The sequence below is a fragment of the Cyanistes caeruleus genome, chromosome 4, assembly GCF_971803275.1.
Source record: "Cyanistes caeruleus chromosome 4, bCyaCae1.hap1.1, whole genome shotgun sequence".
NCBI classification, from domain to species: domain Eukaryota; kingdom Metazoa; phylum Chordata; class Aves; order Passeriformes; family Paridae; genus Cyanistes; species Cyanistes caeruleus.
This window is the reverse complement of record NC_141704.1, coordinates 19,661,682-19,686,626: the sequence shown is the minus strand read 5'-3', so window position 1 is coordinate 19,686,626 and position 24,945 is coordinate 19,661,682. Positions and strand designations below refer to the sequence as shown.

Below are 24,945 nucleotides of genomic sequence, written 5' to 3'. Positions count from 1 at the left end.
AGATGTTCTGTTTCAGTTTAGAGTTTCTTTAAACTGACATTTGAAATCCAAAAAGGTATTTAAATTGGAAACTCAATGGCCAAACTTTAGCTTTGGTATTTTTCCTGTCAGGAAGTTTGTTTCCTAACAGGAAATTTTGCCATTCTCCCCTCTCGCGCTGTCTCCCCTAAACGCCACCTCACCCTCCCCCTTTTATATTTTTAACTCAGCCTTTTCAATGAAAAAGCATTTTCTGAGAAACAGCTCGGCTTTCCCCTCTCCCTGCCCTGCTTAATGGAATAGTGTTTGACTCACAGAAATGTTGCATTTTGGTATGTATATTTCTAAGCCTTTATTAAAACATGAATTAAGAGGGGAAACAGTGGACTCCAGGCAATTTCGTTTAAAAAGACTGTCACAAGGCTGCAGTTGCCGCCCGCAGCTCAATGAAGCAGCGTGCTTCATTGCTTTCCGGCACTAGCGTGTTGTTACATATTTGTCAGCTGAGTGGCAACACCATTTCGGTGGGCAGCGCAGGAACAGATTAGAACTCCCGACCGGCGCACGGGGCCGGCTCCGTGCGCTGCTGCCGGCGCTGAGGCCGCTCTGCGGCAGCGCCGGGGCTGAGGGCGGCCCCGCGGGGCGGGGCGGGGCGGGCCCGGTCGCGCTCGGGTGACGTCGGCGGCGCCGGGAGGAGGCGGTGGCGCCGTCCCGCTCCCGCTGTCCCGGGGGGCGCCGCAGGTACGGCCCGGGCGGCGGCGGGAAGGGCGGGAAGGGCGAGGGGCGGCTCACGCGGGGCGCCGCTGGTGGCGGGGACTCGGGGGGGTTGGCGCGCCGTGCTCGGGCCCAGCTGTTCGCTCGGGGTGAGCCCCGCCGCCGTCAGCTCCTCCGGGGGAGCCGACATCCCGCCTCTCGGTGCTGCGGAGTGCGCCGGGGATGGCCCTCCAGCCCAGCCTTCGGTCACCATCACCACCCGCGTCTTGCCCACGTCCTCTCGCCCGCGGCTGAAGACAGCATCGCGTGGGGAGGGAGGTGATGGATATCTCCGGAAAAAGGTAGAGGATGTTCCCGCAGGAATCTGGGATTGGACCACGACAACCTTACCGCTTTTATTTCAGTCTACCGAGTAAAATTTGGCATCTGGAATTAAGCTTCCTGCACCATCACTTCACTGGTGATAAAAGTTAAAGTGGGTTTTTTATAGCTCATGTCCTAAATATGTGGGAGGCCAGTTCTCTTTTCTTTTGGGCTGTCTCAGTTCAAGTTAAAGCATACTTAGCAATTTCATATACATCTTATGAGCTTCTTCCTTTTCCTGATATTTTTCAGGTCTTCCTTCCCATGAAATCAGAGATCCAGACTGTAACTGCCCAAACCCAACAGTTTCATTTGAAATGGAGAGCATTACACAGTTGTTCAATGACTTGTGTGAAGCACACTTGACAGGTTTGCCATGGAAGGTTCACTTAGGCAGGCAGAAGATCAGCAAGAGGAGGGCTAAGCAAAATCTGAAAAGGGTTGCTTATAATGCCCTGTTCATGAACCTTTTTCAAGATGAGGCTCGTAAGCTGCAATCAAATGTTTCCAGACTCCCAGTGAAGAACAAAATTTTGATGCTGTCTTTCAACTTGAGAGTTGCTGGCCTAGGTGCTCAAGCAGATAGACTGGAGAATCTTGTGGAGGAGCTGGAAGCAGCTGAATGTTTACCATTTACTGAAGTTAATTCTGTCTTAGATCTCTTAGTACAGCTTGCTGGAACAGGTCCTCCTCAGCTGGTACCACAAAAAAAGGACTATTTTCTGAACAACAAATATGTTGGGAGGAATGTCAAATACCAGGGATATGATTATTACGATGTAAGTGTGTTTGAAGCTGACATACAGTCTCTGATAACAAACGAAGAGTGTCAGTTCAATGACACAATTCAGCAGACACTTCAGATAATGGAGGCTGCACCTGGCACTGGACTCCCTGCCATAGGGCTGTTCTCACAGGGCTGTCCTGCTGGGGACAAGTTTGAGAAGGAAACGCGCGTCTCACTCTTCGGTGCTCTTGTCCACAGCCGTACGTATGATATGGACATCAAGTTGGATTTACCACCAGTGCCTGACAATGCAGATTTGTCTGGACTTGCCATTAAAGTACGGTATTTGTTTTGGATTAACGAGTGTATGCATGTTTTCACGTGCCACTTTGAAGCTATAGTTTAAAACCTAGGTAATAGTTTAATTGGTGATAGAACCATACAGTGCTGGAATTTAAGGGATCCTTTCCTTTGCAGAAAACCAGATAAGCTTTTTGGAGATGTATAATAACAAAAACCTTGGTCTAGCCCTGTAGCTGTGTCACAACCCATCATGGGCCATAGGCTTTATGAATTTAATCCATCAGCTATATCTGATATACCTTCCCCACCCTCGCAACCTTTTGCTTGCATTTTTGCCTGCTTTGTCTGTTGAACTCCTCTGCATTGTTGCTTACTTGTCAGTGCTTAGACTGACTGCTTAAGCATCCCTGTCTGAATATATGTGCTTTGCTGTTCAAATTGCATTACCTAATCTGCTATATTGTTGTCTTGGCTTTTTACATCTTAAAGCATTTTTTCTGGGTTTTTTTTCACATTGAATGGCCTAGTTCCTATTGTCCTTTTACCTTTTCAGTGTGCACAGTTTCTACTGTATCTTTTTTCCCCTTTTGCCGTCCATTCTGTTTATTTTTTTTGCTGGTGTATTCTCACAGAAATACTAGATACACTTTCAGAGTTTTTCTTCTTTCTTTCCATTTTTACTGTGTGTAGGTAGGCTTATTTATAGCCTACCCTTAGATCCTCATCTTGTTCCATTTACTTAACATATGGATAGATCTTGCAATTCCATTCATTCAGGGTGTGAATTGAAACTTGAAGGCAAACACGCTAAACAGAAAAACCCCATGCCATTCAGTTCACATGTGGATGTAGATGTAACCTAGAGGAGGCAGAACCGTTTTGAGATAGTGCTGAACTTTTTCCATCACTCCGGAAAATTTATAATTTCTTGAGGATTATGCTGCTTTTTACATGGGTATGATTGTCTTTTACTAAAATTGAGGACAATTCTGCACATATGGCTCCTGTTGAGTGGGAGTTGAGGATGTGGCATATACACTGTTTGGACACTTACAGATTTTCTGCATATGAATTAGGGAAAAAACAATGTTAGTCATAGTTAACAAAATGATTACAAATTTGAAGATTCAGGGCCTAGATCATTTGCCTGGAACAAATGGCAGAGCAGTATGATTTTATTGATGCTACATATTGTTGAATGTCCATACCTGAGATTCTCAATTTGTAGAACTATGTGCTTGCCAAACAAGAAAGTTTCAAGTTTAACACCAACAAGCATAGTATATTACTTTGAAGGTGATTTGCTTTTTATGTATGGGCAATAATACCTGTAAAGACTCATCAAATGAAAAGAGTGCCTACAGTAAAAACTTAAAATGGATATAAAGGGAGGGTAGGTGGGAGGGGTTGGGTCACAGAGAGTAACTTGGTCACAAATTAGAGCAAAACATCTTTTTCATTAGCAAATGTTTCTTCAGGAAAATGTTTTCATGTCTGACATTTGAACTCTTTCTGACAGGTTCCTCAAAGTATAGACCAGTCAGAAGATGAGGGATTCCAGTCAGCATCCAATCTGACTCCTGATTCTCAGTCAGAGCCGAGCATGACTCCAGACATAGACTTGTGGGATGCAGTGCTTACATATGGACCCAGCAAACGAAGATGTTGGGAAAGAATTGGGTAGTATGTGTCTGATCTTACTGGTAAACTTACTGTGCACTATATGCAAATATGTGAAGGTGAATTTCATCTTAGTTCCACATGATCTCAGTACTAATAGTGAAATGAGCATGTTTAATTCACAGATTTCAGTACACTGCATTCATAGGAATAAAGGAATAAAGGTTTTATGGTTTCAACAAACTGCTTCTTAAAGTGCAGCAGTTTCATAGGAAAAGATAAAATCATCTTTGTCAAGAAACAAAGGGATTAGGAAAATACTGTGTGTATGAAATGCAGCATTTTTCTAATGATTTTGACTTCTTGTATGCTATGTGATTTGTCTCAGTCTAAAATGATTCCATATTTGCGGTTTCAAAAGAGAAAGTGGTAATTGCAGAGCAGTAGAAGAATTAAACAAATATCTCCCAGTATTGTAGAGTATTGTATTCCTTTCCCCATCCTGTAGACAAGCCAGAAAATTAGAACAGATTTCTTGGTGGTCTAATTAGACTTGTAGGTTTTTTGGCTCTTGAGTAGAAGATGCATCTCCTGAGAGAAAGCTCTCTGCAGTCCTATTAAGGGTTCCTGGCTCCCCTAAAATGGAAGGTAGATGAAAAGGCAGGTATAGCAGGTATCCTGATATTTCAGATGGACAGTGGTGTGCCTGATTCTTGGAGAAGCTTTGCTCTGTATGTTTTCTGTAATTTTAAATAATAATCTAGTGGTGTTCTGTTGCATTGTTAAACAGTGTTTTTTCATCTCTGAGCCTTAGAAGCTCAGAAACTCAGAAGTTCCCTGTTCTGACTTTGCAAAGCCACTGTAGCCCACTTGAGCTTTTTTCCTAGAACAAGACTGTTTTTCTTGCTACTATTTAGACTGTAAGGGTCTAAGAGTCATTTTGTGTAATACCTGCTACTAGAATTCAGAATGTTTGGAAGAATTGGAAATAGAAATTGTTTTGGAGGGGATAGTAATCTTCACTGCAAAGAGGTAAAATGTGTTAATAGAAGTTCATTCTAGCACTTTGAGCATATTTCTCCTTAACTTATTTGACTATTAGCATTAAATGAACCGTGGAAATGTATTGGCATCATTTTCCTAGTGTGAAAACTGCACAAGGGAAGGCCATAAAAGCAGCTGGTAGTTCTCTGTCAAGGATTCTGTCTCTGAACTGATGTTCAGATTATCTACATACTTCTTCTCTGTACTGAGTTTGAGCTGTGGTTTCATTAACTGTATGCACATTTCCTTAAAGATGTACATTGCAAGTGTATTACAAGTAACTTTTCTGTGAGGAATTCTGTACAAAATTTTGTACAAAACCCTGAAATGCTTTTTTCTTCCTGTATGAGATGTATTTCCTTCTTTTCACGTAATCACCTTGTAATGTTGTGTTTATTCTGACACAGCCCACCTGGTAAAAAAGAGGAACCATATCTTACTGAAGCTGGAAGAGAAGCTTTTGACAAATTTTATAAACTTCGAGAAGGGGAATTACAGCTGTTTACTAATACTGTACTTCAGCTTCCTCAGCTTGTGCTGGTGAAAGAACCTGAACTGGTTAAGGATGTCTTGAATGTCCTCATTGGTGTGGTATCCACTACATTTTCTCTCAATCAGGTAGGGAAGATTTCATTCTGCACTTCTTAGTCAAGTCTTTTTGTTCTTTTTCTTCACAGAGGTTTCCTCTTCAGTACATTTATTTCAGCTGAGATCTTGCAGTTGTGGCTAGTGTTAAGAAGTTGAATGTTGCCTAATGTCAACAAGGCAGTATTTATATATTGCAGTAATTATGTTACTGGAATAGGCTAAGAGTATTTGTAGTTCTCTAAAGGGAAAGTAGGTTTATGAGTACTTGAAAATAGATGTGTAAATAATTTTGTAGATTGGATTTTCTTTAACAGATTAGATAATGAGTCTTTCTGAAGACATCATTCTTACTCCTACAATTTTGCTACAATTCAATATTTGTCTCACTGTCCTAGCTATATAGTCTCAGTCATCTGAGTATCTAAACTGAGAATTTGTCTGCTGTTATTTTTGTGTGTAAATATTTGCTATTTTAAATCAGAATACACTCTGAAATAGTTTAATATGCCTTTTTTTTCCTCTCTATATCCTTTTAGTCTGCTCAGTCATTTGTGATAAAGGAGGGGGTGTATGTATCTGGAACATCACCAGAGACAATGCATAACTTGCTCTCGGAAGTTGCAGAGTATGGAACCTATTACACACGGCTAAGTCGTTTTTCTCTTCAGCCAGTTTTGGATTCCTCATACAGCAAAGGACTTGTATTTCAGGTAAAACAGTTGTATTAAATCAACTAGATTTAACGGGCCGATTATCTGAGGTAGAAAAGGTGACTGATTTAATGTAAAGCTGGAACTTCACATTCTGCAAAACTGCAAAGTATTTTCAGTGTTTTGGTCCATCCCAGGTCAGCAAGGAACAGTGCCACTCTATTTAAATCACAGCTCTCTCTGCTGAGGGCTTGCTTGCTCTGAAACATGTAGTAAAATCTCTTTGTTACCCAAAGTGTGATTTGTTTAGTCATATTGTTCTGTTGTGGGCTAAAGAATTACAATCTTTAAATGCTTTAAAAACATTACAAATTTATCCAGAAAGATGTATAAAATTAAAATACAAAAGCTTTCTTAGTACACTCTATATATATTTTTCAAAAATTAAAACTGAAGTAGACAAATATGGTATTGAATAGCTTTAATTACTTCTCCTTGGTTCAAAATTAAGTGCAAATTTTCCATGTCAGTCCTCTGTATATTATGTTGAGCTGTATGTACACTCTGTAATACTTGGTGATTTAATCTCTTCCTAATGCATAGAATTAAGTTAGGATTAGTTATGAAAATGTACTCATTCTGAATATTTGATTTACAGCAATGTTACTCAAATTCTGTTAAGAAGGTCTCTTTCTTAGATAAAGTTCTATAACAGTTTTTTGCAGTATCCAGTTTAGGCATAAAAATAAGGAAATAGGTTACCCTGGGTTGGTGTTACAGAGAATGAGGATCTCCTCTAAGGACAAATCAAAGAAGCTAAACCGAGATGCTTTATTTCACTGTGTGCACATAGGCTCTGTGCACTGGATGTGTGAAGAGTATAGAGGAGTCATCTGGTTCATTGGAATGTCTGAAGTTGCATGGGCCCTCACTTGCCCCTTACTTTGGTGTGAAAGTCCCCCTTACCTGCATATGCCATTTATTTTACTAAGAGGTTTGTTTTCATGCTGATGCAACTGATGAGAGACATTGATAGGCTGTTAACAACTTTCACAATAAGACTTTAAATATTTTCTGTTCATACCAGGCATTCACAAGTGGACTGAGAAAGTATCTTCAATATTACCGAGCCTGTGTTTTGTCAACACCTCCTACTTTAAGTCTTCTAACAATCAGCTTTCTATTTAGAAAATTAGGTCGTCAGCTGAGGTAAGAGAATGGTATTAAATGTTTAAGCTTTTCATAGCAGAAAAAATGCAATTTCTTCATATACACTAAAAAAGGCCATTTTACATGGGCATTCGTACTTAGTCTACTAGTATTTTTCCTCTGTTTTACAGATTATTTTTTTTTTTTTGTATCCAGGCTATTCTAGGAAAAATATACAAGGTCTTTATACTCAGTTTCTTTGTTACCCCTCTTATCCTTCAGCAGATCTAGTATAATTGTTGTACAGTATTCAAATTCAGCAAAGCTCATCACTGATCTTGGAGACTTCTGGTTGAAATTTTTTATGTATGTTTTGGAGACTTCTGGTTGAAATTTTTATGTATGTTTTGGAGACTTCTGGTTGAAATTTTTATGTATGTTTTAATACTGTTTTTTAGGTATTTAGCTGAACTGTGTGGCGTAGGAACAACAGCCCTGGGGATCAGTGGTGGAGCTGGTACTTCATTTCCTACGGTGATTTTTTTTTGATGTTTTTATGTTTGTTTTGGGTTGCAGTGTTAATCTTCTTCAAATAATGTTGGATTTTACATTAAATACTTAGTGTTGGTCTCTCTGCTAGCAAAGCTATGATTCTGGATCTCCAATTAGAACACCATAGTCCTTTCTCCAGATATTCGAAAATCTGGAAATCTGTCCAGTGTTTTCCAATCCTAAAATAAGAAGAGGGCTCAAATAATCCTTCTAGTCATGTGAATTCAACTCTAAACATACCATACATACAACATATCATCTAGAGATGATAAAGTGAGCTTGAGGTAATTTGCTCAGGTAAAGTGATCTTAACTGCAGATAGATGGAGGAAGTGAGATGAATCCAGCCTTCTGTGTCTAGTGAAATATGTAAAGCCCTGTACTTTTGTTAAAGTTGTTGTGAAGTTTGGTGCCTAATGCTAAAATATTTTTCATTTTTAGGGTGTTAAATTGCTTTCATATCTGTACAAAGAGGCTCTCAACAATTGTAGCAATGAGCATTATCCAGTTCTTCTGTCTTTGTTGAAGACAAGCTGTGAACCATACACAAGGTGTGTCCATACTGTTCTCTGCATTATTGAGTTTATGAGTTATGAATTGGTAATCTGGTGAGTAACTGCGTGTTTAACAATGGCTTTTAATATTTTCAGAAAGGAAATACGTCTGTATATGCAGTATATATTAAAATTAGTTAATTTAGCTGTTCTGTTCCTCTTAGCTCAGTAACAATGTAAGGTGTTATGTGTGGCTAGATTAGTAAATAAATATATGTAAAATAAGACATTTCTTGCTGCTGGTCATGGAAATTTGTACTGGAATATAAGATCTGGATAAACTACTTTTTTTTTTTTTTTTTTTTTCTTGTACCTCAGTTAAAATCCTGAAACTGGTAAGGAACAAGCTTCTTTTGTTGTACAAACTGGGAAAGTTCATGCTTTTTTCCAATGTCTTTCTGTTTTGGGCTTTTTAGTAAGAAAAAATGAATAAAATATCTGTTGTTCATTAAGTACATGTAACTAACTGATAATAGATGTGATTAAAAGTTGAGTTCCTTGGATTGTGACAGTTTTGTTAAGCAGTGTACATCAATTTAGAAATTAGTAGTTTATAGACATCTGAAGAGATGGGCAATTTTTTTAATAGCTATTTACAGGAATTATAGGTGTAGCCCATCATCTGTTTGCAATGTTACATAATGGATGTAAAAATACTTAGAAGAGAAAACAAAGGTCTGTCAAAATGCTCTAAATTTAAGATTCCTCCCATGGCCATTCTTCTTGTGCTTTCTTCCTTCTAAATGATCTTCAGAGAAATTTAATTTCATATTTAGCAGAAGCCTCACTGAAACATCTTCACAGCTCTTACCCTGCTATTTATGGAAGGATGTCAGATTTCTGAAATACCAAAGGGCATCACATGGAACCTAAAAAAATCTGGATTGCTGCATTGATTCCTAAATTTGCTACAGATACCTACTGAAGCATCAATTATACATGATCAGGACTACCCTGGAAGGAAGCCTCTTTATCTGCAAAAAGTGTTTCCCACTCATTTATTAACCTGAAAGAAATTAAATAATACAAGTTGTTGCTCAAATAAATCATAGAGGAATCAGATTTTGTAATTTAAAAGTTCTTAACTTAGAACCTTGAGGCTGAGCAGTGGTTGCTGTGTTAAATGCTCCCTCTTTGTTGCACAGTGTTAAGTAAAAATTAAAAAAAATCTTCCTGGACCTCTGAGCCTTTTTATCTACAGCCTCAAATTGTGTTGTATAAAAATAGTGAGTTTTTTTTCTCAAAAGTTTGGCTCACACAGTGAAAATATGCAAAAGCATGAATAAATATGCTAAAATAGTAGTTCTCATCATTGCATGTATATTAAAAATGCCTCTGGGTCTGGGGAAAAAGTGCTTGGTATTGCATCTTTGTTTTATACTCTTTTAGTTTCTTCCTGCTGAAATTACCTCTGTTTAAAACAAATCCTTTCTGCTTTTCTCATGTTGTACCCTTGATGTGCTGCAAAATTTTCTATACATTTTTTATATATATTTAGTAAATTGATATGTAGAAAAAAAATGTTTTAATTGAGGCACTGTTCTTGTATCAAAACTAATCATCACTGAAATATTCTATTAAATATAGTTTAAGAAAATATTGAGCCACAATCTCCTGTATATTTAAATGTCAGTGTCACAGGACATGACATTTGATGACAGGACTTAGTTGATGGCTTTTTTATCCTGCCTATAGCTTGTGTCTTTTGGGATTTTAAAGAACATACTAACTCCTTGGTTATAATAAAGGAAAGAATGCAAAAGGATTGATTTTCAATATTGTAAATTTTTATTTTTTTCAGATTTATCTATGATTGGGTATACAGTGGTGTATTCAGAGATGTTTATGGAGAATTTATGATTCAGGTGAATGAGGATTATCTTTGTTTCAGAGGTACAGTATATATATGGAGCATTTCTAATTTATATAATTTGTGCTGTTGATTAAATAACTAAAGTATATACTTCCATCTTTTTGTTACATAGATAAACATTATTGGACTCATGGTTATGTTTTGATTTCAAAAGAAGTGGAAGACTGTGTCCCTGTATTTCTTAAACATATTGCTAATGATGTGTACATATGTGGGAAAACCATAAACTTGCTGAAATTGTGCTGTCCTAGGGTAAGTTTTGGGTTGCTTCCTTCCTATTACATTGAGAAAATCATGTCTCTCTAGATCAAGAGTCTAGGTTTTTAGCAAGTTCACTCCTTTATCAAAATCCAGTATTGCATAAGTAGAATCATGCAAGGCAATTAATTACTTGCTCTCAGATACTTGTGAGCTGATTATCCATTCTACTTGCTACCACCTCACTGCAGAAATATACATTTTAACACCATCAGATTTATGGTATACAATGTACATGCTGTATTTCTTTCCTTTGTACTGAAAGCAGGAATGTTTTAGGCATTCAGTCAAGTTCCTTCCACTTCTTGCACTACTCCTTTTTGATTTAAAGCTGCCTCACTTATCAGACTGTGACTCAGTTCTGCATAGTTCTTCCAGCTGGATCACTGCATTTTCAAGAAGTGCTTAAACAGTTCTATTTATTGGTATTTTGCAGAATGATTCTTGTCCTTGATAAGAAAAACAGGTTTAACTACTTTTTTTTTCCCCTCTTCTCTCTGTATGCCCAAAAATAAAACAACCAGAGAGATTCTAAAGTCTATAGACATTCCCAGGTAGCTAGTATTCTCTGTAAGATCAGAGCTGCTCAGTCTCAGAGAGCAGAGCAGCTTGTTATGAGCTGTGTAGTGTCAGGTATAAGCCTAATACCTCAAGTGAAATGTTCCTCTGCCAGTTCTTCTGAGTCTGCTCTGATAACCATTTCCAGACCATGACTCAGGTGTGCCAGTAGTACTAGACTCTTTATAAAAGTGTCACCCATCAGTTCCGTGATAAGTTCAGCTTTGCACCTCACTAATGCAGTATCTTCCCCCAGGCCATATGGCACCCAGGTCTGGGAGTGCCAGGCACATTTCATCCCTTTCTGATAATGCCCTTAAGAGCTGGGTCTTCCCTTCTGCTTAGGCCAGTACATTCCCAGGAATACAGCCCTGGGCTTCCATCTTATGGCTTTTGCAAGTAGACTGGGGGAATCCAGTGTGAATGTGCTTCTGCACTCATTTGTGAGTTGTAACTCTACAAGCTCAGTTATGTGTTTTCTGCACTGAATAGAATAGCTTAAGCGATTTAGGGATGTTGAGGCAGAGTATGAAGACCAGGAATAGTCAAAGAACAGATTCTCTGTGGTGTGCACTTGCAGTGGTTTTGAGAGTCTTGTTGTGTTTGGAGCTCTCTCCTGTAGGGGTGTTAGTTCTGTCTCATAGAGTTCCTACTGAGTGGGGATCTGTGGGAATGTAAGTGAACAAAACCTAACTTTTGACAGGAGAGATGCATTCAGCATGAGTCACTCATGCTCACTTAATTTGGATATTTAGAAAAGGAAAATTTGAGACATCTAGAACATGATTAGTATAAATGTATATATTAGATTTTCAGCAGCAAAGACAGAACTCTTAACAATTTGACCTGTCATCCAAATCATGGACCATTGTACCTTTGTCTCCTATTTGAATTATATAAATGCCAAAAGATGATACTAATGTAAGCTTTAGATCCTGTATTGAGGTTTGTGTCAGTGTTTTAAAGCACAGCTAAGTTAAAAAAAACGTATAATGTGAATTCATAATATAAAATTTTACACTTTTAAAAATGTATGTAAAAGGAAATTTCTCATTTTTCAGCATTATATATGTTGGTCAGATATACCTGTTCCCCGGATTTCAGTTATTTTTTCACTTGAAGAACTGAAAGAAATAGAGAGAGATTGTGCAGTGTACGTAGGTCGAATGGAAAGAATTGCCCGATACAGTTCCATAAGCAAGGAGGAAAAGGTAAATCGATAAAGGAATAAATATCTCATTATGTTGTTTTTTTTTTAACTAGTCAATTTTCATTTTTGTTATAACCCCTAAAGAATTTGTATTTATAGTCAGAAGTTTTTCATGGGTTAATTGAGTTTTAATTGCAGTAAATAAACTTACTTAATATAGCTTTTAAAAGTATAGATGGTGTGTTGGCATTTTTTGGCCTTTTCATATATTAAATGAGTGTTAGATTTCAATCTTAGTTCTTTGCATTAGGAGATTTGTCCTCCTACTAAAAAGACTGCTAGATTCTAATTTAACAAATGAGATAAGCTGATTAGTAACCAGATAAGACTATGTGTCATTTCCATAGCTAATTGTTTTTTCTGAACATTTTAGCTACAAAGAGACTTCTGGCCTTCAGATTCCATCAATTTAGTGTATATATCAGATGGATTTGGTTTGTTTTAAAATCTGGAGTATTAACTTTCTACTAGTTTGTAGATTTTGCATTTACTTATTTGTTTTATTCATATTTCTTTGGTATTAATTGATTAATAACCATTATAAAATGTGTGTCTGTCTTTGCAACAGTGTATTTCAAGTCTAAAATAATAGAAAAAATTCCACCTTGGCTTTTTGGTTTTGTTTTGGTTTTTTTTAGGATTTGCGCATGGAAATAGCCAAACAAGAATTAATAGTTCATGCTCGGGAAACTGCTAGCAAAGTACTAAAAGCCATTAGTGGTAAGTTATAGTGGAATTTTATGTGTTTTCTAGTGGATTTTTTAATGTAAACTAACAGTATCTTTATTTTAATACAGACAAGCAAGTGTCAGAACGAATGGCTTTGGATGCAAAGAAACGGGAACAGTTTCAGAAGCTGAAAGAACAGTTTGCAAAGGACCAAGAGGTATCTCTCTGTGTTTCTAGAGGCAAACTGTATTTTTCAGGCAAATAAATGAAAGGATATGTTATACTGAAGTTGAATTAGTAGCTCATGGTGTACAAATAAGAGCTTCTTGTAGATATGTGTGTTATAGCTGGTGTTGAGAATGGCTTTTAAAAGTGTTAAATATTTATGCAGCGTCGTCTTGCCATAAGGCAGGAGGAGATTGATGATGATTTCAGCTATGCCCGAGAGCTCAGAGAGAGAGAAAAAAGACTGAAAGCTTTAGAAGAAGAACTGGAAAAAAAGGCAAGGTAAATGTATCTGAGTAGTCTTCAAAACCATCATAAAGACCTCAGGAAAGAATGATTGTATGCTAAAATTTATGGTACTAGTAGTTTGCAGACAGTTCAAGGGTAATGTTTGCAGTTAGAAGATGGATGTAAGGATTTTGGTAATCTGTGAGCAATATTGTTACGAATGGTTAGTGGCTGAAAAATCTGGGACCCACTTAATTGTGCCAACACTATCCAGTTTGAGTTTTGTTGTAATCAAAATTTCAGGAAAAAATTAAGACTGCATCTTACAATTTAAAAGCAGAGCCCACAGCAAAAATGGTCACATGTATGTCAAAGCAGAAATAAAAAGCAGTTGGAGTTAGATTGATATTTCACTTTCTTCTGTTTCATCTAAAATTACTAAAGCCAAATGAGGGACCTACTAAAAATAGTTACAGAAATACATGTTGACTAAAACTACAGTCCTCTGTTTTCTACCTGTTTATTCTCTGTGACTGAAGCCTCTGACTTCTACATTTTAAGAACCAATTCTCACTTCTGAAGTGCTAAAAAGTCTTATTCTTTAGAAGGGAAGATGAAAATCAGTGTGCAAAAATCTGTAACTTAGCTTTCTTTTTACCTTCATTTAGGCAGGAATTAATTGACCATTATAGCAAACTTTCTGATGATGCAGCCCGTAGGGAACAAAGAACGTTATGGAAAATCCAGCGCCACAAGTTGGAAACAGCCCGTCTTAAGTTTCTGTTAGAAGATCAAAAACGCATTGAGGTACCTCCTAAAAAGATTTAAGTAATGTAGAAAATTTGATACTTGGTACTTAAAGACTTTTGTCTTTTTTTCACTTGTAGGAAATGCTTGAAAAACTTCCAGATGAAAACTACAGAAGAAAATTAGATATTATTCCTTTTAAACAGTGCCAGTTGGCTTTGGATAAAAACCCTGTTGAGAAAGATCCACCTTCAGAAGTGAGTTTATTTTCTTACATAAAATTCAAGTTGCTGTTCCAAGTTTCCCTAAAGGGACTTAACTTCATGGCTCATTTTGGTTCAGTAAACACAACGTTCACAGTAACAGTGAAGTGCGTAGTTATCATTTATAGTGCATCAGAAAAAACTGGAAAATTTTTAATCCTATAATAAAGTGATATCTTAATTAGTAGGTTGATATGTGACCAGCCATACAGTCTAATAATTACTTATTTTTTAGGTGTCTTTTGTGAAACCTCTGCATTCTAATGAGACAGTTGCCAGAATAGAATCTGAGCCTGAGCAGGGATATGCTGCGGCTGCTGACAAAGCACTGCCTATGCCAGAGCCAGCAAATAATAATGCTGATGAGCATTTTCAGCCTAAAGCAATAGGATCTGAAAGCAGTCTCCAAAATTCAGAGAAAGCATGCAGTTCTCTATACAGTGCTGAGTCCTTGCGTGAATCCAATGTGAATATAGAAGATTTCTTATCAAAGTCACAAGATGAACAGTCTGTTGCTGTTGGGATGCAAGGATCTTTGCTAGATGAAGCTTTCCAAAATATTAACTCAGATCTTTCTGAGACTTTGCAAGTGAGTGAAAGTCAGCCTGTCTTGAGAGGAGCACCAGAAGACAATGCACCATTGCATCAGCAAAGCGAGTATGATTTTAATACAGTTCTCAGACCATCTGCAGCTTGGCAGGGACATGTTGGAGTTGGGGAAAATGTATTTGATGAGGATGACAGAAGGCCTCGGTGGAATATTCATGGATATGCATCTGATGCCAGCATTAGAGTGGGAGAATATGTACTTCAAGTGGACACTTACCAGCCACATTCAAGTGCTTATGGGCATTCCTCAGATTCCCATATAAAAAGCAGCAGCTATACTTCTGAAGTTGAATCTAGACGACCCCGATGGAATGTTCATGGGCATGTTTCTGAAGCTCATATTAAAATTGGGGAATATGCTTCAGAGATAGAGACCTCAAGGCCCAGGTGGAACATCCATGGACATGCTTCTGAAGCCAATATTAAGATTGGAGAGTATGTGTCAAATGTAGCTCCTACAAGGCCTCGATGGAGCAGCCATGGTCATGCATCTGATTCCAATATCAAGGTTGGTGAAAATGTGTCAGAGGTGGTCTCAGCCAGACCTCGTTGGAACATCCATGGGCACGCTTCACAGTCACACATCAAAATCGGAGAACTGGTTTCAGATACAGAGCCTTTGAAATCCCGTTGGAGCCCATTTGGACATGCATCCCAGTCAAGCATCCAAATAGGGAAGTGGGCTCCATCCACAGAAAATGATCCCATACCTCATCGTAAAACCATTTCAGGTTCTTCATCCGACTCCACAATCCAGACACTTCTCTACAGTGAAGAGTTATCTCCTGCTGAAGGGAGCAGAAAGGAAGCAAAACCATTGCAAGTTAAGGAAGAGACTTTGCCACAGTCACAGATATCTGACAATGTTACAGATTTTCCTGATGCTATTAAAGATGAAAAAAAGGATAATGCAATAGAAAAGAAACAAGAAGGTAAAATAAAATTAGGTTTATTCAGTCAGCATTTGTTTAAGGGCTTGTAAATGTAACTCTTGAATGTTTATTTTCTAAATGGGTACTTTCTTCCTAACTTATTCCACTTAATTCCTTGCATTACTTTTCATATAGTGCTAGAATTCAGAGGAAAGAATTTGAGCTTACACTTGTCTTCCATATGCAAGAAACAGAGCATTAAAAAAATTCTAGCCTGAAACTTCGTGAAACAGGACCTTTAGGGTCCTTAAGTAGAGGCTTAAAATTGCCTGGGTGGGGCTCTGGGGAGGTACTGTTACTGGTGTGGTTGTTTCTGTGATAAGTTATACAGGAATTCTGAAGAACTTTAGGAGCAGATCTGAGGTATGAACCAAGTATTATAAGTGGGTCTAAGTAAATTCTGCCTTTAATTGTTTTTACAGTAATTGCAGATACTGTCAATAAGGACCCTTCTCCAGATTCCTCACAGAGCTTACAGGTAAGAAACAAAAGTGGTTGTTGAGTGGACTGATTTATCTTTTGAAGAATTGGACACACTGGTAGTTAAGGTAATAAATTCCTCTCCTAATCTAGAGGAATAGATGATGTGAAGTGATCTTATTTTTACATGTATGATATACACAGATGAGTACGCTCTTCTCTTTTCATTTGGAACAGCTAGGCAATTACCTGTAGAAACACATCAAGCTTGAGCAGACAAAGACAACATCTCTCATAAAATTTGTACATTTATGAATTATAGAGAGAAGAACCTGAAAAAGCCATTCCACAAGATACTCAAGAAACTTTATCTTCTGAAGCTAATGCTCTTAAGGAGGAGGAAGGCAAAGAGGAAGATACATGGAAAAAAGAACAAGCTTATTTGAAAGCCTTATCGGATCAGTATTGTATTGAAAAGTATCAAGATAGTTACGATTTGATGTGTGAGTAGAACTGTTGGAACAGTAGATCAGTAGAAGATGTGATAAATTCGAACAAGACAACTGAATGCCATGACTTAACAGTAAATTACCAATTATGTTATGAATTGTGATAGCCAAGCAGTTTGCTCCTAGGCACAAAGATGAGAAATACATTTTGACATGTTATGATTTTCTAATCTAGAGGTGTTTGTATAGTTCAGTAGAAACATATTATTAAGCTTCTTAAATATAGTAATTTGCAACGTTTGTGTATTTTTAAATATAGCAGAACCACCAGTTTCTCATCTCTTGCATCACGTGATACCAAGATCGTACACATTTCCTGTGGATCCTATGGTGCAGTCTGCAACAGATGAAACTGCTGTACAGCTGAGTGAGCTCTTGTCTCTGCCAGTGCTGATGAAACGTTCTATTACTGCTCCACTTGTATCTCAGTGAGTATTTGTTAGGAATTTTGCCATTAATTTTGCAATTAATGTTGTATTCTATTTTGAGACAGAGGTTGTACATAGATCTCTTAAATTTGCTCTTAGCTCCTAGAAGTAATTCAGTAAGTGGTCCATTACTAATTAAAAAGTTCAGACCTGCGTGATAAATAATAACATAAACTCAGTTATGTGCAAATTAAAAATTTGAATGCTGTTTGGAATATAAGCGCTCAGAGAGAAGTCTTGTAAATTATGCATCAGTGATTTTGACACCATTAGTTTAATTATTCTTTTAAAAAGAAGGTGTATTGTTTATAATATGTGTGCTAGTTTATATTTGAAAGAGGAAAATCTAAGGGAGAAAAAAAAATCTTTTGATTACTTGAAATCTCATACTAATCAGGTTATAGTTCATGTTTCTATGGGAACTCCAGCTTCAAGGCTGATTGGAGGTATAATAGAAGCTGTTCTTGTTACTATTGGGATATATAAGGAAATCACATATATGTTGGACAGTTTAATTAGTATATCTAACAATATTTTAAATAAAAAGTTTTGTTACTTCGTGCAAGATTTGCTTTTGTCATGAAAACAATTACTCACAGACACTTTTTTTAGAATCTGCTCTCCTGTAAGTTTCCATATGCTATGCTCAAAATTTGGTGCAATGTAGAAAGATGTTATTGTCTAACTTAATTTTTAACATCTGGTTGGCTACCAGAATGATTTGTGTACAGATGCACACATTTAGCAAACTGAGCCTAAGTTTTTGTGCTGCCAGAATTACCCTATCCCTGATAGGCAAGTTTAATTATTTAAAGCTAGGGTGAATACCTACACAGTACTGTAGACTCCAGATTCTATAGTATAGAATCTATAGAATAGTATTCTATTCTATACAGTATATATACTGTAGACTATAGATCTGCCCTTAATATTTGGTGACAGAGCTTTTTCAATTGGTATATTCTTACTGGCACTTTAATAGTCTTTTAATTTGTGTAGGTGACAGAGATAAGAAGGCTATTGATAAAGTGTTGCTCCAGGTCCAGCAGCATATTCTAAATAGCATTGTATGTAGCCAGTCTTAAAATACTTCCTCAGTATTTTTCAGAACCCAATTACCTGAAGTGGTAGGTTTTAACTCTGGTATATAATGGATGAAGATTTTTTTGTCTCATGTTTTTTGCCTATATGAATAATGTCTAAGAGTTAAGTCTAAGAGTTAAGTACTGGAGCATTAATCTGATGTAGCCACAGCTGAATGTTAACAGTAAGGAGGGAGTTGCATGTAAGTATAATAACTTTTTTGTGTTTTTACTCTTAGTGTTTCACTTGTGAACAAAGCAATAGTTGATTACTACTTTGTGGAGCTGAATGTAGAGAAGCATTTTGAAGCATTGAGACACTTTTTGTTAATGGAAGATGGGGAGTTTGCTCAGTCCCTCAGTGACCTGTTGTTTGAGAAGGTATTTGCTTTGTTGTCTTAACCCCAGTGTTTGGGTTGTCTGCTTTACCTTGATGCCTCTGCATTGATTTGGATGGGAATGAGGGAATGGTATGAATTAGAGTCCTGGCTTGTGGAGTTTTCCCTCTTTTGTACTGTGTCAAGAAGCCTGTAGCAAGGAACTCCATTAATGTTGTAAGGTTGGAGAAAAAATGTCTTGGACAGAAGAGCACTCATGGAAGGGTACTTCACTCTTTCCTATGAAAACTGCTGCACTATTGCTGTCCCCTCCTGTCTGCTGGCAGTAAGGCTGGAAGAACCTGTTGCTGTTTGCTAAAATCCAGCAGAAAGACCTGTGTTACAAGCTACCTACTCTTACCTTAAATATCATCAAATGGAGAGCAGAGGAGAGGGCATGTGAAGGGAGTTCTGGGCCCTCTGATGAGGCAGTATTTTCATGACTTACTGCTGTGTTCATGGGAAAGACATCAAGGTAGGAGAGATAGCCTGGGTTGAAATAGATGGTTGCCCATGGAGATAGGCAGCTGTAGGAGAGTTAATGCATTTCTCTGAGTCTTGAAAATGCTTTAGACCCAACTAGGGAAAGCACTTTGGGATTTAGACTTGACAAATATTTGTAAACCTCTGAGAGTGCTGAGGTGATGAGATAGGCAGATTCAAGTCAGATAAATTCGTTGGGTCCTTGGTGTTCTAAAGACTCTATCCCCCGCAGGAAGAACTTGTAGTAGCTCCTGAACCACAGCTGACATACGAAAATAAATCAGTGTAGGTGTAAGATTACCTTCATGCTTGAACAGAAAATAGTTCAGAAGTTGCTTTTTATGCTGTTCATGCATCCCTATGGCAGAAGTAAAAACTTTCAATCAAGGCAGGGTGGTCACCACTTTACCATTGTGCTTTAATTCATCTGTCTTCAAGAGCCAAGACGTTATTAATATGGTGTAATTAGGATTTTTTTTTTTTATCCCTAGCTTGGATCAGGACAAACACCTGGTGAATTGCTGAATCCACTGGTTCTTAATTCTATCCTAAATAAAGCGCTACAGTACAGTCTTCATGGTGACACCCAGCTTGCTTCCAATCTTTCTTTTGCCCTCAAGTATCTCCCAGAAATGTTCAAGCCCAATGCTCCAGATGCTCTGAGTTGCTTAGAGCTCAGGTACAAGGTAAGAAGGTTTGGAACAAGGTGGAATACTGCCATGGCTCTTATGTACAATGGTAAAGTGAATGTGTTAATAAGAATGCAGTGTCTAAGAATGGGGTAAAATGATGTGTAATGGAAACTACAGGATTTACTTAGCCTGACCATTGCATTGTATTATTAAAATACATAATAATTGTTGAAATACTTGTCTTTAAATAATGTTATAATTTCTAAAAAAATGTATGATCACCACTGTTACTTCTTACAGGTTGACTGGCCTCTGAATATTGTCATTACTGAGAGCTGCATGAATAAATACAACAAGATTTTCTCCTTTTTGCTTCAGCTGAAGCACATGGTGTGGACTCTCAAAGATGTTTGGTTTCACTTAAAACGCACTGGTAAGTGTGGCTAGTGAATGAGAGAGCAACCTATTTAAAATGCCTTCAGCACCCTGTACTAGACAATTGCTTATATACAGTCATGTCAAACTTCAAAAGCCACAATTTTCTTAAAAATCTTCCTTGGCATTTTAAACAGACTACTAACAAAAACCTTCATTCCTTTAAAAATTCTCATTTTGGATGGTCTCTGTGGCTGGTAATACATTTCTGCTTCTATTTTCAGCTTTGGTGAGTCGTGCATCGAATTCTGTTCAGTTTCGACAGCTCCAGTTATATAAACATGAGATGCAGCATTTTGTGAAAGTAATTCAAGGTTATATTGCTAATCAGATTCTTCATGTTACATGGTGTGAATTTGGAAACAAACTGTCTTCCGTGGGCAACCTAGAAGAAATTCATAGAACACATGCTGAATACCTCAACAAAGCAATCTTCAGGCAAGCTACCATACTTTTACTTGAAATACACATTAAGGGAGTGGCCAGTCCTAGCCTAATGTATTTCTGCAAAATTGACACATTAGTAGTCTTTACATATGAAAGTGTTCTTATGCAGGAACCAAAGTTCATGGCATCTTACAAGGTCTGTACTTTGATACTTTTTCTCAGTTATCCATCCTTTTCATTTCCCTGCACTCCTTGAGTTATATCCTGCTCCTGTTTTCCATGCCTCTGCAAGCTTCCGGTCTACTCAGAACAGCTCTAAACTAAGAGCCCTAAACTAAGGGCACACATGCCACAGTTCTTTTTCTTTCACTTCATCCTTTGTAAATTACTTCTATTTCATTCATCATGAGTAGTGTGTACAGTAAGCCTTGCTAAAGGATGTAAAATGCATCTCTTGTACAATGTATGTGCTTTTAATATACGTGCAGTGACCAAGGCTGGACTTGGAAAGGACAAAAAGATGTCTCTGTCTAACTTTATGAGCAGTGCAAGGGACACCTGGCTTTTAGGAATCACAGGCTATGTGAGGCAGAGGGGTGGTGTGACTAAAAGGAAAAGAGCTAGAGTTTATTTAGTTTCTTCTTGAAGAGTGTACACTGAAATGATGAAGTGGTGAGATAGAGGGAGATGTTAAGGAATAGAAGTTATAAACAAGAAATCTCTCCTTTCATGTCTCTCTTCGAGTTTTAATCAGAAAAGACTTGCCTAGAGCTGCTGTGTGGATAGCAGGTGGTAAGATGAGAGGCAATTAAAGTTTAAGGAAACTCAGAGCATTTTGTTAAATATCATCTCTTTTGCAAAGGCAGATGTGATTCTAGAAATCAGATAATCTAGGGAAAAGTTTCTTGAAAGTGCAAGTAAACTGTGTTAGATTTAGGCACCTTGTTTAAAATCTGTTGGCTGGAGTCTTGGGGGATTTTTTTTAAGCAATTATCTTTAACCTAAAGGATTGTGATTCCTTTGTGTTTGTAGTCTTAGAACCAGTAAATTACATCAACTAATTCCTGAAGTTGTTTTTGTTCTGTTAGGGGCCTGTTGACAGAGAAGGCAGCCCCTGTGATGAACATCATACATAGCATCTTCAGCCTTATTTTAAAGTTCCGCAGCCAGCTCATCTCTCAGTCGTGGAGCTTTGATGCAGGGAAGCAAATGGCTGTTCATCCCAACTTTGGTCTGATGCAGCAGTCATACAATACCTTCAAGTATTACTCCCATTTCTTATTCAAAGGTAAGAAATTGCATAAATTCTAGATAGAAAAGGTCAGCTGGCAATTGGAATGTTTTGGTAGTATAATGTAAAAGTAGGAAAATTCGTATACTTAGGGAGTGCTGAAAATGTGGTTCCCAAATAAAAACTGCACTACTGTGGTTTGCCAAGATCTGCATATATGTCAATTAAGATGTCCACACAAGAAATCTAACAGATATTTCAAAACTGACTGTAAGTTTTTGCTCATTTACAAAATAAGTATTTGGTATTTAGCTGTACTTACGTGCATACATTTTTTTCTTTTCTCTGGAATTGAGTTCTGGAACTTTTTATTGGCAGCAATGAAAGATAGTTAGATACCATGGAGAAGTAATTTTAGATATATATGCAATAGTTGAGTTTTGCCATTGGTATGAAATTTGGAAATTCTGATTCCCCTTGTTGGACTAAAGCTCAGAGAGCCTCCCACCACATGCTCCAGGCAAGTTTTTCAACTACATGGATCATTTGCCAAATGCTTTTTCCTTTACCATAATAAAATTTCATCTCACTGTCAGCTTAGGCTATAATGTGCTGTTACTTTCTGTTTGTCTTTCAGATCTTGCTTGTGTTTAGTACATTACTTATCCTTCCTCTAATATAAAGGTGGTTTGTGGGGTCTGGGTTCCTTCTTTTTAGAAAATCTTGAATTCCTGAAAGAGGTGCAACTGCTTTTCTTAGATCTATTTTTCTAGAATATTTTCTAGTTCAGACTATATTAATCAGGAAATGAGCTGCCCTTTTTATTCTTTAAGGGTGTCCAAAAATGGTATCAAAGGACCAAAAACAGATATTTCAGGATGAGTTAGAATGGCTGCTTCCAAATTCTACAGGAAGTCAGAACACCTGTGGGAGCCACCTAAGCCCATACTACGAGATCTATGGTTGCTTCATGGACAGAGATTAATAGACCATTCCGTAAGGAAATCTGATGAGTGACCCAGTTTTTTATACCCTCTTTATTAAGCACTACAAAAACAAACATGTGCTTGTTCATCTCCACTTGAACCTTCAGTCACCATGTATTGTAAAATGCTCTCTTTCCACAATGGGTTGATCCAGAATCCATTGAAAGCCAATACAAAGTTGTCTGGACTTCAATGGCTTTGGCTCATGCCCTAACTTGCAATAATACACCTCCCCTTCTTCCTTGCATGCTGCTGCTGCTTGCTAATTCCCTTGATATTAGTGCATGGGATGTTTGTGAGCTTAGGGAGTTTCTATTGGCTTTTTTACTCGGCAATTAAGAATGCTTAGAGCAGCCAGTTTGTTCGTCCATAGAGTGTGAGGGGTTTGTCCTAGGAATTTCTCTTTGGTTTTCTCTCCCACAATGGACTTTGCTCAAGAAAACTTCAGCGGAGCTGCTTCTTTCACAGAGGTTCCCTGAGGACCTAAACATGCTTCCTGGTCAGTTGAAATTTTGATAGGAACACACCATCTTATTGTGAAAGATTATATGATTTCTATGTTTGTCTGAAAGCAACTTGATAAGGAAATGCTTTGTTAGAATAACACACTTTCACTGAGAACTGACTCACAGTCTTTCTTTTGCATTTATTTGAAATGTTTTATAATTCCAGAAAGAAATACTGGACTTTTTTTATGTTAAAATATACATCTGTTGTTTATTGTTCTCAGATTTCCGCATTATGGGGTTTTTTTGTGGTTTTTTTTATTTCTCTGTGGTTTTGGTTTTTTTCTTTGTTTTTGTTTTTGGTTTTTTTTAATAGGCACAGATGCTGTCATGGATGAATTAACAATATTAATCTTAGTTGAAGCTTACTTTATTTTTTTAAATTTTCTTCCAGTGGTAACAAAGCTTGTAAATAGAGGATACCAACCACATTTGGAGGATTTTCTGCTGCGAATTAACTTCAATAACTACTACAAGGATAACTGAACTCTATAGAGTAAGGATCACTGATAACCCAGTAAAACAGAAACTGTATGTATGCACTTGTGATTTATAGAAGCTTATGCAAATGCCACACAGGAGGCATTTTTCTTCAGTGAAATAATCTGCCATCTTAAAGCTTGAAGAGTATAACCACCATATACAGAGCATGATACTTAAAACCCACTAAACCTGCCAGTTGTTTGATCTGCTAAAAATTGATATTGTCATTATTGCAGAGATGGAAGAACTGAGTGCCTGGTCTTACACAGGAGAGACTGGGAAACTGTATATCTGTGAATGTGTAAATGTTGTATTTTCAGTGGTGTGAATTTCCTTCAATGTAAATACATGTATGTGAAATAAATTAACAGATACTTTCTAAAACTGTTGAGAGATGGGTATGAGGTACAAATGTTCTCAGAGATATTAGTAGTTGTTACTTGATGTGGTTTATTTTCAAACTGATATTCATTCTTAATCTAAATATAAATAATTTCTTTAAGGCTCTTAGTCACAGTGGAAGAGTGCCAAGGTGGTCTGCCAGGAGATACAATATTTGACTATCCAAGCACCTGGTGATTGTAGGTACACTTGTGCCAAACTGAGTTTCTTTATCCTTAATTTAAACTATGCATCTTATTTTGTGGTGATTATTTAAAACACCTAAAACAAATTCAGCATCACTAAGGCAAAATAAAGCTGTATTTCCCAATATATTCCAACTACTGCTTTCAACTGAAGGATCATATTTGCGTAATTTTCATTTCCCTCTTTGTTTTTTTCCCTTATATTGTGAGAAGAGACAATTGAACTTTCAATGTCATAATATGAGAATGTTATAGAGAGGCAGTCAGCTTTGAAAGATGTTGGTTTTGAGGTCCTGAAGTCATGGTTAAAATGTGGATATATTCATGAGATCATTGTCTGATTGGGGACAGTTATTTAAAGCTACAGGCCTGCCTAACATGTTACCAGGACTATGACTAAGATTATTTTATGATGCATAGATAGTTTTATGATGTCTTTTTCTGAAGGAGAAATAAGTATTAGAGACAGAATATACCAACTGTGAAGCTGACCTGAATGTTTCTGCTCTGATTCCAAAGTCAGTGTCAAAACATGGTAATGCACAGTTGCAACACATCTTCTATGCTGTTTCTTTATCTGTGCTG

At 37.3% G+C, this 24,945-nt stretch overlaps 1 protein-coding gene across 4 annotated transcripts; it reads left to right on the top strand.

Annotated features, from left to right (window-relative positions):
• Nucleotides 1–629: 629 nt before the first annotated feature.
• On the top strand, nucleotides 630–24,495 carry TUBGCP6 (tubulin gamma complex component 6). 4 transcript variants are annotated; one of them, XM_086886922.1, is made up of 27 exons: nucleotides 630–720; nucleotides 1,309–2,120; nucleotides 3,606–3,769; nucleotides 5,158–5,368; nucleotides 5,875–6,048; nucleotides 7,076–7,197; nucleotides 7,596–7,671; nucleotides 8,130–8,239; nucleotides 10,044–10,135; nucleotides 10,228–10,367; nucleotides 11,993–12,142; nucleotides 12,780–12,861; nucleotides 12,939–13,027; nucleotides 13,202–13,317; nucleotides 13,932–14,070; nucleotides 14,151–14,267; nucleotides 14,509–15,814; nucleotides 16,237–16,292; nucleotides 16,557–16,737; nucleotides 17,003–17,171; nucleotides 18,493–18,634; nucleotides 19,605–19,799; nucleotides 20,046–20,178; nucleotides 20,405–20,618; nucleotides 21,656–21,855; nucleotides 22,632–22,794; nucleotides 23,685–24,157. In XM_086886922.1, the coding sequence occupies exons 2-26, from the start codon at nucleotides 1,374–1,376 to the stop codon at nucleotides 22,781–22,783; spliced, it is 5,277 nt and encodes a 1,758-aa protein (XP_086743048.1). In that variant the 5' UTR covers nucleotides 630–720; nucleotides 1,309–1,373; the 3' UTR covers nucleotides 22,784–22,794; nucleotides 23,685–24,157. The 4 variants fall into 4 exon arrangements, with proteins under 4 accessions (XP_086743048.1, XP_086743050.1, XP_086743049.1 ...); XM_086886923.1 differs by lacking the exon at nucleotides 630–720 and adding an exon at nucleotides 730–1,034 and having other exon boundaries at nucleotides 23,685–23,767; XM_086886924.1 differs by lacking the exon at nucleotides 22,632–22,794 and having other exon boundaries at nucleotides 23,685–24,495.
• Nucleotides 24,496–24,945: the final 450 nt, after the last annotated feature.

What these genes read in the sequence shown, in the direction of transcription:
- TUBGCP6 (XM_086886922.1), top strand. Translation starts at nt 1,374, where the DNA reads ATGGAGAGCATTACACAGTTGTTCAATGACTTGTGTGAAGCACACTTG. An exon ending in TGAAATTGTGCTGTCCTAGG is followed by an intron (nt 10,368 to 11,992) that starts GTAAGTTTTGGG and finishes CTCATTTTTCAG; the next exon opens with CATTATATATGTTGGTCAGA. An exon ending in AGAAAGATCCACCTTCAGAA is followed by an intron (nt 14,268 to 14,508) that starts GTGAGTTTATTT and finishes CTTATTTTTTAG; the next exon opens with GTGTCTTTTGTGAAACCTCT.